At 67.9% G+C, this 17,303-nt stretch overlaps 1 protein-coding gene across 1 annotated transcript; it reads right to left on the minus strand.

The window, feature by feature from the left end:
- Positions 1–394: 394 nt before the first annotated feature.
- Positions 395–16,076, minus strand: ITGA5 (integrin subunit alpha 5). Its single transcript, XM_036399739.2, is given in 22 exon segments — positions 395–488; positions 1,106–1,170; positions 1,684–1,821; positions 2,557–2,637; positions 2,639–2,727; positions 3,306–3,361; positions 3,723–3,827; positions 3,930–3,975; positions 4,947–5,138; positions 6,413–6,563; positions 6,565–6,628; positions 7,430–7,482; positions 7,805–7,861; positions 8,267–8,310; positions 8,406–8,450; positions 9,567–9,692; positions 10,652–10,697; positions 11,242–11,303; positions 12,163–12,289; positions 13,513–13,625; positions 14,709–14,839; positions 15,856–16,076. Coding segments are annotated over 22 exon segments (2,052 nt in total). The 3' UTR covers positions 395–448.
- Between the last annotated feature and the right edge of the window lie 1,227 nt (positions 16,077–17,303).

The raw sequence follows: 17,303 nt of genomic DNA on the forward strand, positions 1-17,303 counted from the left end.
CCCCCCCCCCCCCATATTTGATCCCCCCATATTTGGGGACACCCCCTGCCCCCCCCAAAGCATTTCTGACCCCCCCCCCCCATATTTGATCCCCATATTTGGGGACACCCCCTGGGCCCCCCCCAAGCATTTCTGACCCCCCCCCCCATATTTGATCCCCCATATTTGGGGACACCCCTGGGCCCCCCCCAAAGCATTTCTGACCCCCCCCCCAGTGATCCCCCCATATTTGGGGACACCCCCTGGGCCCCCCCCAAAGCATTTCTGACCCTGTGGCCCCCTCCCACCCTCGGGGCGCCCCCCCGGTGCCCCCGGCGCCCCCCGGTGCCCCCTCACCCCGTGGGGGCCGCAGCACCCCCCGAGTAGAGCGCGCCCGGGGGGGGCCGCAGGTGCAGCTCGGCCTCGTAGGCGCCCCCCTCGCCCACGTTCCGCGCCAGGAACGTCACGTTCAGGCTGTTCCTGTCCCCAGGAACACGGCCCGGCGGTCCCTGGGGACATCGGGGACATCGGGGACGTGGGGGACATGCTTGGGGACATCACCAGGGACACCCCAAAAACACCCCCAGGAACACGGCCCGGCGGTCACTGGGACATTGGGGACATTGGGGACATCGGGGACATCCACGAGACATCCACAGGGACACCCCCAAAACACCCCCAGGAACACGGCCCGGCGGTCCCTGGGGACATTGGGGACGTTGGGGACACTGGGGATGTTGGGGACATCACCAGGGACATCCACAGGGACACCCCCAGGAACTCGGCCCGGTGGTCCCCGGGGACGTTGGGGACATTGGGGACATTGGGGACATGCCCAGGGACATCCACAGGGACACCCCTAAAACCCCCCCCGGAACACGGCCCACTGGTCATGGGGACATTTGGGACATTGGGGACATCCACAGGGACACTGCTGGGACACCCCCAAACCCCCCCAGGAACATGGCCCGGCAGTCCCTGGGGACATTGGGGACATCACCAGGGACACCCCCAGAACCCCCCAGGGCCACCCTGGGCATAGCCACGCCTGCCTGGTCCCCCTGTGTCCCCCCATGTCCCCCCAGTCCCCCCCATGTCCCCCCAGTCCCCCCGGTGTCCCCCTTACGCGCTGGCCTCGAGCTGCAGGTCGGGCACACAGACATTGTCCTCACAGTCCAGCTGGATGTGGGCCTGGGGACACGGGGACAGCACGGGGACATCAGGAACAGCACAGGGACAGCGGAGGGGACACGGGGACAGCACAGGGACAGCAGAGGGGACAGCACAGGGGTGATGGGACAGTGGGGATGCGTAGGACATTGGGGACATTGGGGTGATGGGGACACAGGTGACATGGGTGACACAGGTGATAGACAGGTGACACACAGGTGACACAGGATGACAGAAGTGACACACAGGGTGACACAGAGGTGGCACACAGGTGACACGGGTGACACACAGGTGACACACAGGTGACATGGGTGACACAAGTGATAGACAGGTGACACACAGGTGACACAGGATGACAGAGGTGACACATAGGGTGACACACAGGTGGCACACAGGGTGACACACAGGGTGACACACAGGTGGCACACAGGTGACATGGGTGACACACAGGTGACACAGGTGACACGGGTGCCACACAGGTGGCACACAGGTGACACAGGTGACACGGGTGCCACACAGGTGGCACAGCCGTACCTTGGCCTCCAGGCGCGTGCGCGTGGCCGGGGACAGCAGCGGGGACAGCCCCGGCGGAGGAGGGGACACGGCCGGGTCCAGGGCCAGGCTCAGCGACACCGGGATGGGCGACAGCTTGTCCCGGAACTCGGACTCGTTCTGGGGACACCCACAGGGACATGGGGACATGGGGACAGGGACATGGGGACATGGGGACACCGCAGGGACAGGGACATGGGGACATGGGGACACCGGGATGGGCGACAGCTTGTCCCGGAACTCGGACTCGTTCTGGGGACACCGGGGGACATGGGGACATGGGGACAGGGACATGGGGACAGGGACAGAGAGAGGGACATGGGGACAGGGACGTGGGGACACCGGGACGGGCGACAGCTTGTCCCGGAACTCGGACTCGTTCTGGGGACACCCACGGGGACATGGGGGACACCCGGGGGCACAGGGAGGTGACACGGGGGACCCAGAGTGACACGGGGGTGACATGAGGGGTTCCAGGGCTGTTTTGGGGCAGTTTTGGGGTATTGGGGCTGTTTTGGGGCAGTTTTGGGGTATTTGGGGCAGTTTTTGGGGTATTTGGGGCGGTTTTGGGGTCCCGAGGAAGTTTTTGGGGTGTTTTGTGTGGTTTGGGGGCAGTTTTGGGGTATTTGGGCTCCTGGGGCTGTTTTGGAGTATTTGGGGCAGTTTGGGGCTGTTTTGGAGTCCCAGGGCAGTTTTGGGGTATTTGGGGTGGTTTTGGGGCAGTTTTTGGGGCATTTGGGGCAGTTTTGGGGTCCCGGGGCAGTTTGGGGGTATTTTTGGGCAGATTTTGGGCAGTTTTGGGGCATTTTTGGGCAGTTTTTGGAGCCGTTTGTGGGCCGTTGGTGGCCGCCTCACCCTGAGGAACACGGGCAGCGTGCGGCAGCGCGGGGTCCCCCCGTTGGGCACCTCCAGGGTCAGGTTCCGCGTGGGGGAGGGGGGCGCCCCCCCCCACGCCCCCCCCCAGGAACAGCGCCCGCCGCGCCCCCCCCGGCTTGGCCCCGTCCACGCTCAGCTCCAGCGCCAGCCCTGGGGACACCGCGGGGACACCGCGGGGACACCGCGGGGACACGTCAGGGACAGCCCCGGCGTCCCCATCCTGTCCCCATGGCTGCTGTGCCACCCTTGGGGACACCGAGGGGACACGTCAGGGACAGCCCCGGCGTCCCCATCCTGTCCCCAAGGCTGCTGTGCCACCCTTGGGGACACCGCGGGGACACCGTGGGGACACGTCAGGGACAGCCCCGGCGTCCCCATCCTGTCCCCATGGCTGCTGTGCCACCCTTGGGCACACCGAGGGGACACGTCAGGGACAGCCCCGGCGTCCCCATCCTGTCCCCATGGCTGCTGTGCCACCCTTGGGGACACTGAGGGGACACCGTGGGGACACGTCAGGGACAGCCCCGGCGTCCCCATCCTGTCCCCATGGCTGCTGTGCCACCCACATTGTCCCTCCCGTGTCCCCTGTCCCCCCCACCATTGTCCCTCCCATGTCCCCGTGTCCCCCCCTGTCCTCCCCAGTCCCCGTCCCCCTCCACTGTCCCCCCTTCTGTCCCCTGTCCCCCCAGTGTCCCCCTGTCCCCCCCAGTGTCCCCCTGTCCCCTCACCGATGGGCCCGGGCAGGTGACGTCCGGAGGCGTTGAGGCAGAAGGTGACATTGATGCTGGGAGGGGACACAGGGGTGGCACCGTGTGTCCCCTCAGTGCCGCCCCAGCACGGACACCCAAGGACCCCGCGGTGTCCCCAGCGCCCTGTCCCTGTGTCCCTGGGAGCCCCCAGTGTCCCCTCCCAGTGTCCCCCATCCCCTCTCCACTGACCCCACCCTGTCCCCTGCTCTGTCCCCTGCTGTCCCCACCGTATCCCCAGCTGTCCCCAATGTCCCTGCTGTCCCCCTGCTGTCCTCGCAGTGTCCCCCACTGTCCCCTCGCTGTTCCCGCAGTGTCCCCCGCAGTGTCCCCCGCAGTGTCCCCCCACCGTCCCGCCCCGTCCCCGCCCTGTCCCCTCAGTGTCCCTCTGTCACCCACCAGGACACGTGGTGGCCGCTGGCCAGGGCGCAGCCGCGCTCCTCGGGGTTGAACATGGAGGGGACGATGGCCAGGGTGGCGCTGGCGTGGACAATGGGGCGGCCCCTGGGGGGGGACACGGGCTCAGGGACCGCGGCACCCCCGGGGACGCCGGGCACAGGTGACATTGGGGACAATGGTGACAGAGGGGACACGGGGGACGCTCACCTGTAAACCACGGCCGCGTCCGCCCCGAAGGCACCAACCAGGAGGTCTGTGGGGACAGGGGGGTCACCGGGGGGACACGGGGACACTGGGGGGACATGGGGACACAGGGGGGTCCCTGGGAATGGGGACAGGGGGACACCAGGAGAGGGAAAGGGATGGCAGAGGGAGGACATTGGGAAGGGTGACACGGGGTGACACCGAGGTGGTGACGCAGGGGTGGTGACACAGGGGTGGTGACACCGTCCCTCACCCGGGTACCCGTTGAAGGGGGTGTGACACAGGGGTGACACAGCAGGGGTGACAAAGGGCTGGTGACACAGGGGGGGTGACACAGGGATGGTGACACACGGACGGTGACACAGGGGGGGTGACACAGGGGTGACACAGCAGGGGTGACACAGGGGGGTGGTGACACCGTCCCTCACCCGGGTACCCATTGAAGGGGGTGTGACACAGGGATGGTGACACAGGGATGGTGACACAGGGGTGACACGGGGGGGTGACACAGGGGTGACACAGGGGTGACACAGGGATGGTGACACAGGGGGGTGGTGACACAGGGGTGACACAGCAGGGGTGACACAGGGGTAGTGACACAGGGGGGTGGTGACACCGTCCCTCACCCGGGTACCCGTTGAAGGGGGTGTGACACAGGGATGGTGACACAGGGGTGACACAGGGGTAGTGACACAGGGGTGACACAGGGATGGTGACACAGGGGTGACACAGGGGTAGTGACACAGGGGTGGTGACACACGGACGGTGACACAGCGGGGTGGTGACACAGGGTGACACAGGGGTGGTGACACCGTCCCTCACCCGGGTACCCGTTGAAGGGGGTGTGACACAGGGATGGTGACACAGGGGTGACACAGCAGGGGTGACACAGGGCTGGTGACACAGGGGTGGTGACACCGTCCCTCACCCGGGTACCCGTTGAAGGGGGTGTGACACAGGGGTGGTGACACAGGGGTGACACAGGGGTAGTGACACAGGGGTGGTGACACCGTCCCTCACCCGGGTACCCGTTGCCGTCCAGGTCGGTGGCCCCGCGCAGCGCGGCCCCGAAGAAGTCGGGCTGGCCCCGGGGCCCGCCCAGTCCCCGCAGCACCTGCGCGGGCCGGGGCCGCAGCCCCGCGCCCCCGCCCCGGAAGATGAACACGAGCCCCCGGCGCCCCTCGGCCCCGAGCGGGGCCCCCACGGCCACGTCTGCACACGGGGGGGGGGGGGAATCAGCGGGGGGGGCACGGGGGGGCACCCCCATAACACCCCCGGAACCCCAAAAACCGCCCATAACCCCCCCGTGCCCCCCCATAAATTCCCTTATGCTCGTCCATAACCCCCCCATAAACCCCCTGTAAATCCCCCCAGTTTCCCCCCATAACCCCCCCAATGACCCCCCCAATAATCCCCCATTAAACCCCCCGTAACCCCCCCATAATCTCCGTTCCCCCTCCTTTGCCCCCCCGGTACCGTTGTATCCATCCCGGTCCCGTTTCCCCGCCCCGTTCCCGGTCCCGTTTCCCCCCCCCCCCCCGGTACCGTTGTATCCGTCCCGGTCCCGTTTCCCGCCCCGTTCCCGGTCCCGTTTCCCCCCGTTCCCGGTCCCGTTTCCCCCCCCCGTTCCCGGTCCCGTTTCCCCCCCCCGTTCCCAGTCCCGTTCCCCCCCCGTTCCCGGTACCGTTGTATCCATCCCGGTCCCGTTTCCCCTCCCCGTTCCCAGACCCGTTCCCCCCCCGTTCCCGGTACCGTTGTATCCGTCCCGGTCCCGTTTCCCCCCCCCCGTTCCCGGTCCCGTTTCCCCGCCCTGTTCCCGGTCCCGTTTCCCCCCCCCGGTATCGTTTGCCCCCCCGGTCCCGTTTCCCCCCCCGTTCCCGGTCCCGTTTCCCCCCGTTCCCGGTCCCGTTTCCCCCCCCGTTCCCTGTCCCGGTCCCGCCCCGTTCCCGGTCCCGTTCCCCCCCCGTTCCCGGTACCGTTGTATCCGTCCCGGTCCCGTTTCCCCCCCCCGTTCCCGGTCCCGTTTCCCCCCCCGTTCCCGATCCCGGTCCCGTTTCCCCCCCCGTTCCCGGTCCCGTTTCCCCCCCCGTTCCCGGTCCCGTTTCCCCCCCCGTTCCCGGTACCGTTGTATCCATCCCGGTCCCGTTTCCCCCCCCGTTCCCGATCCCGGTCCCGTTTCCCCTCCCCGTTCCCAGTCCCGGTCCCGTTTCCCCCCTCCCGTTCCCGGTCCCGTTTCCCCCCCCGTTCCCGATCCCGTTCCCCCCCCCCGTTCCCGGTACCGTTGTATCCATCCCGGTCCCGTTTCCCCCCCCCGTTCCCGATCCCGTTCCCCCCCCCCGTTCCCGGTACCGTTGTATCCGTCCCGGTCCCGTTTCCCCCCCCGTTCCCGGTACCGTTCCCCCCCCCCCCCCCCGGTACCGTTGTATCCGTCCCGGTTCCGTTTCCCCCCCCCGTTCCCAGTCCCGTTCCCCCCCCGTTCCCGGTACCGTTGTATCCGTCCCGGTCCAGGTCTCCCAGCGCGGCGATGGCGCTGCCGAACCGCCCGAACTCGTGGGTGCCGGTGAGGGCGGCGGGGGCGGCGGGCGGGGCGCCCCCCCCCCGCTGCAGGTACAGGTACACCCGGCCCAGCTCCCGCGCCCCCCCCCGCGCCGCCGCTGCTGCGCGCCATGAACAGAGGGGCCCCCACCAGCAGGTCCGTGAGGCTGGGGGGGACACAGGGTGAGTTTGGGGGGTCAGTGAGCCATTGGGGGGGGTACAGGGTGAGTTTGGGGGGGTCACACAGGGTGAGTTTGGGGGGTCACACAGGGTGAGTTTGGGGGGTCAGTGAGCCATTGGGGGGGGCACAGGGTGAGTTTGGAGGACACACAGGGTGAGTTTGGGGGGGTCACTGAGCCATTGGGGGGGGCACAGGGTGAGTTTGGGGGGCACTGAGTGAGTTTGGGGGGTCCCCACCAGCAGGTCTGTGAGGCTGGGGGGACACACAGGGTGAGTTTGGGGGGTCACACAGGGTGAGTTTGGGGGGTCAGTGAGCCATTGGGGGGGGTACAGGGTGAGTTTGGGGGGTCACACAGGGTGAGTTTGGGGGGACACAGGGTGAGTTTGGGGGGTCACACAGGGTGAGTTTGGGGGGTCACTGAACCATTTGGGGAGGGGTACAGGATGAGTTTGGGGGGCACTGAGTGAGTTTAGGGGGTCCCCACCAGCAGGTCCGTGAGGCTGGGGGGGCATGGGGGCCAGCATAGGGTGAGTTTGGGGGGTCACTGAACCATTTGGGGGGGGGGCACAAGGGGGTACAGGGTGAGTTTGGGGGGCACTGAGTGAACTTGGGGGATGCTGAGTGAATCTGGGGGGGGGGCACTGAGTGAAGTTGGGGGTGTCCTGGGGGAGGATCCCAGGGGGTTTGGGGGGAGGGTCCCAGGGGTGTTCTGGGGGTGTCCCGGGGGGGTCTTGGGGGGTCCCAGGGGTGTTCTGGGGGGGTCTCGGGGGGTCCCGGGGTCCCTCACCCGTCGTTGTTGACGTCGGTGGCGGCCACGGCGTAGCCGAAGTACGAGGCCATCTGGGGGGGGGGGGCACAAAACGGGGTGAGGGGGGGGCCAGAACGACCCCCGCCCCCCAAAAATTCATGCATCCCCCCCACACCCCTCCATGGGGACCCCACTCACAATATTACAGCCCCCCCCCCCCCCATTTGAGACCCCTCCCTTTTCCTCCCCCCCTCCCTGGGTGTCCCCCCCCCCCCACCTCGGGTCCTTTCTGGGTCCCCCCAGATCCCCCCAGGATCCCCAAGAACCCCCCAGGATCCCCAAGAACCCCCCAGGAGCCCCCCAGGACCCCCCCAGGAACCCCCCAGGACCCCCCCAGACCCCCCCAGTCCCCACCTGCTCCCCCGAGAAGTTGTACAGGGACTTCATGTTGGTGCCATTGAGGATGGTGACCTGGGGACACCGAGGGGACACCGAGGGGACACTGAGCCAGCTGGGGGGGGGGACGACAGACACGGGCACCGCGACCCCCCCGTGCCCCCCAGTGCCCCCTTTGTGTCCCCAACGTCCCCAATGTTCCGAATGTACCAGGATGGAGCCGTTGTGTCCCCCCCAGTGTCCCCAGTGTGTCCCCCCATGTCCCTCTCTGTGTCCCCAATGTCCTCATGTCCCCCCCTTTCCCCCCATTTGTGTCCCCTGTGCCTCCCCAGTGTCCCCTTGATGTCCCCGCTGTGTCCCCCCCATGTCCCCCCCGTGTCCCCTTTGTGTCCTCCCAGTGTCCCCCACAGTGTCCCCTCCATGTCCCCCCATGTCCCCCTCTGTGTCCCCTCTGTGTCCCCCCCTCATGTCCCCCCTTACGTAGCCGTAGGTGAGGTTGCCCTTGGGGACACCGGCCACGAAGTCTGTGGGGACAAAGGGACAAAAGGGACAAAGGGACGCGCTCAGGTGCGGCCGGGGGTGGCCATGTCACCCTGGCGCGTCACCTGCTGCCACCCACCTTGCGTGGTGTCACCGCTGAACTCCCCGACTGTCACCGAGTAGCCTGGGGGGCAGGGGGGAGACAGAGTGTCACCTGTGTGTCACCTGTGTGCCACCCTGGGGACACCGCCCATGTCACCCATGTAGCTGTCCCCAGTGTCACCCATGTAGCTGTCCCCAGTGTCCCCAGTGTCCCCATGTCACCCATGTAGCTGTCCCCAGTGTCCCCATGTCCCCCAGTGTCACCCATGTAGCTGTCCCCCCCTGTCCCCAAGTGTCCCCAAGTGTCACCCATGTAGCTGTCCCCAGTGTCCCCAATGTCCCCATGTCACCCATGTAGCTGTCCCCATGTCCCCCAGTGTCACCCATGTAGCTGTCCCCAGTGTCCCCAATGTCCCCATGTCACCCATGTAGCTGTCCCCAGTGTCCCCATGTCCCCCAGTGTCCCCATGTCACCCATGTAGCTGTCCCCAGTGTCCCCCAGTGTCACCCATGTAGCTGTCCCCAGTGTCCCCAGTGTCCCCAGTGTCCCCATGTCACCCATGTAGCTGTCCCCAGTGTCCCCAGTGTCCCCAGTGTCCCCCAGTGTCACCCATGTAGCTGTCCCCAGTGTCCCCATGTCCCCCAGTGTCACCCATGTAGCTGTCCCCAGTGTCCCCAGTGTCCCCAGTGTCCCCCAGTGTCACCCATGTAGCTGTCCCCAGTGTCCCCATGTCCCCCAGTGTCACCCATGTAGCTGTCCCCAGTGTCCCCAGTGTCCCCATGTCCCCCAGTGTCACCCATGTAGCTGTCCCCAGTGTCCCCAGTGTCCCCAAGTGTCACCCATGTAGCTGTCCCCAGTGTCCCCAATGTCCCCATGTCACCCATGTAGCTGTCCCCATGTCCCCCAGTGTCACCCATGTAGCTGTCCCCAGTGTCCCCAATGTCCCCATGTCACCCATGTAGCTGTCCCCAGTGTCCCCATGTCCCCCAGTGTCACCCATGTAGCTGTCCCCATGTCCCCCAGTGTCACCCATGTAGCTGTCCCCAGTGTCCCCATGTCCCCCAGTGTCACCTATGTAGCTGTCCCCAGTGTCCCCAGTGTCCCCAAGTGTCACCCATGTAGCTGTCCCCAGTGTCCCCATGTCCCCCAGTGTCACCCATGTAGCTGTCCCCAGTGTCCCGTGTCCCCCAGTGTCACCCATGTAGCTGTCGTCGTGGCTGGGCTCCGCCTGCCGTGTCTGGAGCTGTCCCGGCACCTCCTGGATCAGGTACTCGGGGAAGTTCCCGGCCGTGATCTGCTCCTGGGTGGCCGACATCACCTGCCCTGGGGACAGGGGACACCTCAGCACCCTTGGGGACACTGCCTGGGGACAGGGACACTGCCCGGGGACACCTCACACATCACCTGCCCTGGGGACAGGGGACACCTCAGCACCCTTGGGGACACTGCCTGGGGACAGGGGACACTGCCCGGGGACACCTCAGACATCACCTGCCCTGGGGACAGGGGACACCTCAGCATGGCTGGGGACAGGGACACCTCAGCACCCTTGGGGACAGGGACACGGAAAACAGGCAGGGGATGGACAGGGGACAGGGTGGGCAGGGGGGGCAGGGACAGGGGGGACACACAGGGGACAGGTGACAGGGTCCAGGCGAGGGCAGGGGGGACACACAGGGGACAGGGTGGACAGGGAGGGCAGGGACAGGGGGGACACACAGGGGACAGGTGACAGGGTGGGTGGGGACAGGGGGGACACAGAGGGGACAGGTGACAGGGAGGGCAGGGACAGGGGGGACACAGAGGGGACAGGTGACAGGGTCCAGGCAGGGACAGGGGGGACACACAGGGGACAGGTGACAGGGTCCGGGTGGGGACAGGGGGGACACACAGGGGACAGGTGACAGGGTCCGGGCAGGGACAGGGGGGACACACAGGGGACAGGGGACAGGGTCCAGGCGGGGACAGGGGGGACACACAGGGGACAGGGGACAGGGTCCGGGCAGGGACAGGGGGGACACACAGGGGACAGGGTGGGCAGGGAGGGCAGGGACAGGGGGGACACACAGGGGACAGGGTGGGCAGGGAGGGCAGGGACAGGGGGGACACACAGGGGACAGGGGACAGGGTCCAGGCAGGGACAGGGGGGACACACAGGGGACAGGTGACAGGGAGGGCAGGGACAGGGGGGACACACAGGGGACAGGGGACAGGGTCCGGGTGGGGACAGGGGGGACACACAGGGGACAGGTGACAGGGTCCGGGTGGGGCGGGGGTCTCACCTTGCCAGAAGTAGCTGCCGGGCCCGCCCAGGAGCACCCGCCCCGTCTGCAGAGACAGCGGGACCCCCCCTCAGCGGGGCTGGACCCCCAAAACCCCCCCGGGATCCCCCCGGGACCCCCCAAAACCCCCAAACCCCCATGAACCCCCCCTGGACCCCTCCAAACCCTCCCGGGACCCCCCAAAAACCCCCAAACTCCCCCTGAACCCCCCCCAAACGCCGCTGGGACCTCCCAAAAACCCCAACTCCCCCCAAACCCTCCCAAAACACCCCAGGACCCCCCCTGAACCCCCAAAAACCCCAATCCCCAGGGACCCCCCCCCCCGAACCCCACCAGAACCCCCAAAAACTCCAACCCCCACTGAACCCCCCCCAGGACCCCACCCAGGACCCCCCAGGACCCCCCTCCCTTCACTCCCCCCGACACCCCTGATCCCCCACCGACCCCCCAGGACCCCCCAAAACCCCCAGGAGTCCCCCCAAAACCCCCCCCAGAACTCTCCAAAAACCCCCCAGGAGCACCAAAACCCCCAGGATCCCCCAAAACCCCCAAATTCCCCCCAAAACCCCCCCGGGACCCCCCCAGCCCACCTGTGTGAACTCGGCGCTGAAGCCCCCCTGGCAATAGCCCTGCCCGGCCGCCGAGTTCAGGTCTGGGGGGACACGGGGGGGGTCAGGGGGTCCTGGGGGGCTCAGGGGGCGCCGCCACCCCCCAAAGACCAGGTCGGGTTTGGGGGGGGTCACCCTGGGGGTGCGGGGGGGGTCGCTGGGGGGTCCCGGGGGGTTTTGGGGTCCCACCTGGGCGGCAGTGAGGATGGGCAGGGGGGGTTGGGGTGGATTTTGGGGTGTTTTGGGGGTTTTTTTTGGGGGGGTCCCGGAGGGTTTTGGGGTCCCACATGAGCGACAGGGAGGACAGGGGGTCCCGGGAGGCTTTGGGGGGTTTTGGGATGGTTTTGGGCGATTTTTGGGGGTGTTTTGGGGTCCCACATGAGCAGCAGGGAGGACAGGGGGTCCCGGGAGGTTTTGAGGGTTTTTGGGGTGGTTTTGAGAGGGTTTTGGGGTCCCACCTGAGCAGCAGGGAGGAGCTGGGGGTTTTGAGGGTTTTTGGGGGTTGTTTTCGGTGGTTTTGGGGTGGTTTTGGGGGTTTTGGGGGTGTTTTGTGGTCCCACCTGAGCAGCAGGGAGGACAGGGGGTTTGGGGGGGTTTTGGGGTGGTTTTGGGGTGTTTTTGGGGTGTTTTTGGGGTCCCACCTGAGCGGCAGGGAGGACAGGGGGCTTTGGGGTGTTTTGGGGTGTTTTTGGGGTGTTTTTGGGGTGTTTTTGGGGTCCCACCTGAGCGGCAGGGAGGACGGGGGGCTTTAGGGTGTTTTGGGGGGTTTTTGGGGTCCCACCTGAGCGGCAGGGAGGACAGGGGGCTTTGGGGTGTTTTTGGGGTGTTTTTGGGGTGTTTTGGGGTGTTTTGGGGTGTTTGGGGGTGTTTTGGGGTGTTTTTGGGGTGTTTTTGGGGTCCCACCTGAGCGGCAGGGCGCGTACTCCACGAACTTGGAGAAGTTGCCCAGGGACAGGAAGCAGGAGCCCACGGGCTCCCGCGCCCCCCCCTCCTCCTTGGGGGGGCTCCAGCTGTACAGGGGGGCGCAGGCCTGGGGGGGGGGGGCACGGGCACGGCTGGGTCACCCCATGGGGTGCCCCCAATGTCCCCAATGGTGTCCCCAGTGTCCCCAAGGTACCAGGATGGAGCTGTTGTGTCCCCAATGTCCCCCCCAATGTCCCCACTGTCCCCATTGGTGCCCCCATACCAGGATGGAGCCGGTGGGGGCCCAGTGTCCCCAATGCCCCCCATGCTCCCCAGTGTCGCCAGTGTCCCCATACCAGGATGGAGCCGTTGTGTCCCCTGCAGTGTCCCCAGTGTCCCCAATGGTGTCCCCATACCAGGATGGAGCCGTTGTGTCCCCAGTGGTGTCCCCAATGGTGTCCCCAGTGTCCCCCCAGTGTCGCCAGTGTCCCCAATGGTGTCCCCAGTGTCCCCATACCAGGATGGAGCCGTTGTGTCCCCCCAGTGTCCCCAATGGTGTCCCCCCAGTGTCCCATACCAGGATGGAGCCGTTGTGTCCCCCCCAATGTCCCCAGTATCCCCAGTGGTGTCCCCAATGGTGTCCCCAGTGTCCCCCCAGTGTCCCATACCAGGATGGAGCCGTTGTGTCCCCAATGGTGTCCCCCGTGTCCCCCCAGTGTCCCATACCAGGATGGAGCCATTGTGTCCCCAGTGTCCCCAATGCCCCCCATGCTCCCCAGTGTCCCCATACCAGGATGGAGCCGTTGTGTCCCCCCAGTGTCCCCAGTGTCCCCATTGGTGCCCCCATACCAGGATGGAGCCGGTGGGGGCCCAGTGTCCCCAATGCCCCCCATGCTCCCCAGTGTCCCCAATATCCCCATACCAGGATGGAGCCATTGTGTCCCCCCCAGTGTCGCCAGTGTCCCCATACCAGGATGGAGCCGTTGTGTCCCCCTAGTGTCCCCAATGGTGTCCCCATACCAGGATGGAGCCGTTGTGTCCCCAGTGGTGTCCCCAATGGTGTCCCCAGTGTCCCCCCAGTGTCCCATACCAGGATGGAGCCGTTGTGTCCCCCCAGTGTCCCCAATGGTGTCCCCATACCAGGATGGAGCCGTTGTGTCCCCCCAGTGTCCCCAATGGTGTCCCCATACCAGGATGGAGCCGTTGTGTCCCCCCAGTGTCCCCAATGGTGTCCCCATACCAGGATGGAGCCGTTGTGTCCCCCCAGTGTCCCCCCAGTGTCCCATACCAGGATGGAGCCGTTGTGTCCCCCTAGTGTCCCCAATGGTGTCCCCAATGGTGTCCCCATACCAGGATGGAGCCGTTGTGGGCCCTCACGGTGGCCCCGAACCACTGCAGGGATTTGAACTCCACGGGCTCGGCGCCGTCGCTGCTGTTGCCCCCAAAGTCGTGGGTGCGGGTCCCTGGGGGGGGCGGGGGGCGGAGCAGCGGTCAGGCCACGCCCCCTCCCCCAGGGGACCCCCCCGAGACCCCCCCAGCCCCCCCTCACCCCTCGGGTTGATCATTAACGGAGCCAAGGCCATTGGGGGGTGGGGACAGGGACAGGGACAGGGACAGGGGGCGGTGACACCGAGCTGCCCTGGGGGGTCCTGGGGGCCGCTGGGCGCCACCGCTGTGGCCCCGTCCCCTGGGGGTGTCCCCAAATGTCTGGGGGGGGGGGGGTCTGGTCCCCCTCTTTGTCCCCATTCCTGTCCCCTGCCCATGGCCTGGTTCTGTCCCCGTTCCTGGGGGTTTGTCCCTGTCCCTGTCCCCATACCCTGGGGGGTTTGTCCCTGTCCCCGTTCCCGTTCCTGGGGGTTTGTCCCAGTCCCCATTCCTGGGGGGGTTTGTCCCAGTCCCCATTCCCGTTCCTGGGGGTTTGTCCCAGTCCCCATTCCTGGGGGTTTGTCCCAGTCCCCATTCCTGGGGGTTTGTCCCTGTCCCTGTCCCCATACCCTGAGGGGTTTGTCCCTGTCCCCGTTCCCGGGGGGGTTTGTCCCAGTCCCCATTCCTGGGGGGGTTTGTCCCAGTCCCCATTCCCGTTCCTGGGGGTTTGTCCCTGTCCCCATTCCTGGGGGTTTGTCCCAGTCCCCATTCCTGGGGGTTTGTCCCTGTCCCTGTCCCCATTCCTGGGGGTTTGTCCCTGTCCCCGTTCCCATTCCTGGGGGGGTTTGTCCCTGTCCCTGTCCCCATACCCTGGGGGGTTTGTCCCTGTCCCCGTTCCCGGGGGGGTTTGTCCCAGTCCCCATTCCTGGGGGGGTTTGTCCCTGTCCCCATTCCTGGGGGTTTGTCCCTGTCCCCGTTCCCGGGGGGGTTTGTCCCTGTCCCTGTCCCCACTCCTGGGCGGGTTTGTCCCCCCCTGTGTCCCTGTTCCTGGGGGTCCTGTCCCCCCACATGTCCCCATTCCAGGTGTGCCCCGTTCCCCCCCCCCATCCCTGTCCCCTGCCATGTCCCCCCGTGTCCCTGTGTCCCCAGTTCCCCCCGTGTCCCCCCCGGTGTCCCCTCACCGATGTGGTCGAAGTCGATGGGGGCGCAGCCGCTGCCCTCGGGGGGCCAGGGGCAGTGGAACACGGCCCCCCCCTGGGTGACGTTGGGCTGGCTCGTGTTGGCCTTGGGGGCCCCCACCAGGATGCTGACACTGGGGGGACACACGGGGGGTGGTGACACCACGGGGACACCGCGCTTGTGTCACCCGCGGGGCCTGGGGGGGGTCCCACGGCTGCTCCCGGGCCCCTCCAGGGCTGCGAGACCCCTCCCGGTTCGCCCCGGGTCCCCCGTGGGTCACACGTGGGGGTTGGGGGGCGGCAAGGCCGTGCGTGGGTCCCCCCCCAGATGTTCGGGTCCTCCCCCAGATGTTCGGGACCCCCCGAGCCCCCCCCGAGCCCCCCGGGGGCAGCTCCCGGCTCCGGTTACAGGAAACGCTCCGGGCCCGGGGCAGGGGGGCCCCGGGACCCCCGGCGGGGCCGGCGCGGGGGGGACACGGGGGGGACACGGGGGGACCGGGGCTCGGCCCCGCTCGGGACCCCCGGACGGGCCGGACCCTCCCGGCTCCCGTTCCCCGGCCCCGCTTCCTGCCTCCCGTTCCCGGTTCCCGTTCCCGGTTCCGATTGCCGGTGTCCCGTTCCAGTTCCCGCTGCCCCGGCCCGGTCCCCGTTCCCGCCCCGCTCCCCGGCTCCGGCTCCCTCTCCCCCGTCCCGCTCTCTGTTCACGCTTTCGGTCCCGGTTCGCACTTCCCGTTCCCGTTCCCGCCGCCCCCGCCCGTTCCCGGTGGCCCTTCCCATTCCCGGTCCCGCTGTCCCGTTCCCGTTATCCCGCTCCGGGGCCGGCCCTCCTCGCCCCGCCCCGCTCCGCGGCCGCTCCCCGTCCCACCGGGCCGCTCCCGCTCCCCGCCGGCCGCTCCCGCTCCCGGTGCCCGGTTCCCGTCCCTCTCCCGGTCCCGTCCCTCGGTCCCTCCGTCCCTCGGTCCCGCCGTTCCCGTCCCGCCGCCCTCCCCGCTCCCCGCGGCCGCTCCCGCCCCGGCGCCGCCGCCGCCCCCGCCCCGTCCCGTCCCGTCCCGGTTCCCCGTGGGCGGTCCCGGTTCCCGGCGCGGTTCGCGGCCGGCGGTGCCGCTCCCGGCCCGGTCCCCGGCTCGGTTCCCGGCTCGGTTCCCGGTACCTGCGGGGCTCGGGCAGGTAAAAGTCCAGCGCGAAGCCGAAGAAGGAGCCGGGGGCCCCGCGGAACACCACGGGCCGCGACGCCTCCAGGTTGAAGGCGGCGACCGGCGGCAGCAGCAGCGGCAGCAGCAGCGGCACCGGCAGCGGCACCGGCAGCGCCATCCGGGGCCGGCAGCGGCGCCGGGGCCGGGGGCGGCGCGGGGGGGCCGGGGCCGGGGCCATGGCGGTCGGGGCTGCCCGGGCTCGGCGCTGCTCCCGCTCCCGAGTCCCCTCGGAAAGTGCCCGGGGGGGGCCCGGGGCCGCCCCGCCCCGCCGTGACTCACCGGGGAGGAGCCTGAGCCCCGCCGGGCACCGGCACCGGCACCGGCACCGGCCCCGGCCCCGGGGAGCCCGGGGGGAGCGGGGACAGAAGGGACAGGGACGCCCGGGGACAGCGGGGACGGGGACACCCCGGGGACACACCAAGGACACCGGGACAGCCCGGGGCCATGGGGACATCAGGGATGGGGACACCTGAAGGACGCCCGAGGGACACCCTGGGGGCAATGGGACAGCAGGGACGGGGACACGCAAAAGGCACGGGGACCCTGGGACAGCGGGACCTGAGGGACATGAGGGACATGAGGGACATGAGAAACACTGGGACATGAGGGAGAGGGACACTGGGACCTGAGGGACATGAGGGACACTGGGACATGAGGGACAGGGACACTGGGACATGAGGGACATGAGGGACACTGGGACATGAGGGACAGGGACACTGGGACCTGAGGGACATGAGGGACAGGGACACTGGGACATGAGGGACATGAGGGACACTGGGACATGAGGGACAGGGACACTGGGACATGAGGGACAGGGACACTGGGACATGAGGGACATGAGGGACATGAGGAAAACACTTGGATGTGAGGGACAGGGACACTGGGACACCTTGGGACAGCGGGACATGAAGGACAGGGACTCAGGGACACTGGGGTATGGGGACACTGCGGGTGCTGGGACGTTTGGGGACACTGGCACACAGGACACCGTGTGGGGACACGAGCGGGACAGGCACAGGGGACATGGGGGGACACGGGTGACACTGCAGGGCAGGGGACACAGGGGACAGGAGAGGGCCAGGCCAGGGGATGGCAGGGCCGGGGACACCGAGGGAGGAGGGGACATGGCCGGAGGAGGGGGACACGGGGGGGACACGGAGGGAGGAAGGGGACACTGAGAGGGAAGGGGACATGGAGGGAGGAAGGGGACACCGCAGGGGACAGGGAGGGGACACTGAGAGAGGAAGGGGACAGGGCTGGAGGAGGGGGACACGGGGGGGACACTGAGAGAGGAAGAGGACACTGAGAGAGAAGGGGACACTGAGAGGGAAGGGGACACGGAGAGAGGAAGGGGACATGGAGGGAGGAAGGGGACACGGAGGGAGGAAGGGGACACCGCGGGGGA

This window comes from Molothrus ater, chromosome 30 (assembly GCF_012460135.2).
Source record: "Molothrus ater isolate BHLD 08-10-18 breed brown headed cowbird chromosome 30, BPBGC_Mater_1.1, whole genome shotgun sequence".
Lineage (NCBI taxonomy): Eukaryota > Metazoa > Chordata > Aves > Passeriformes > Icteridae > Molothrus > Molothrus ater.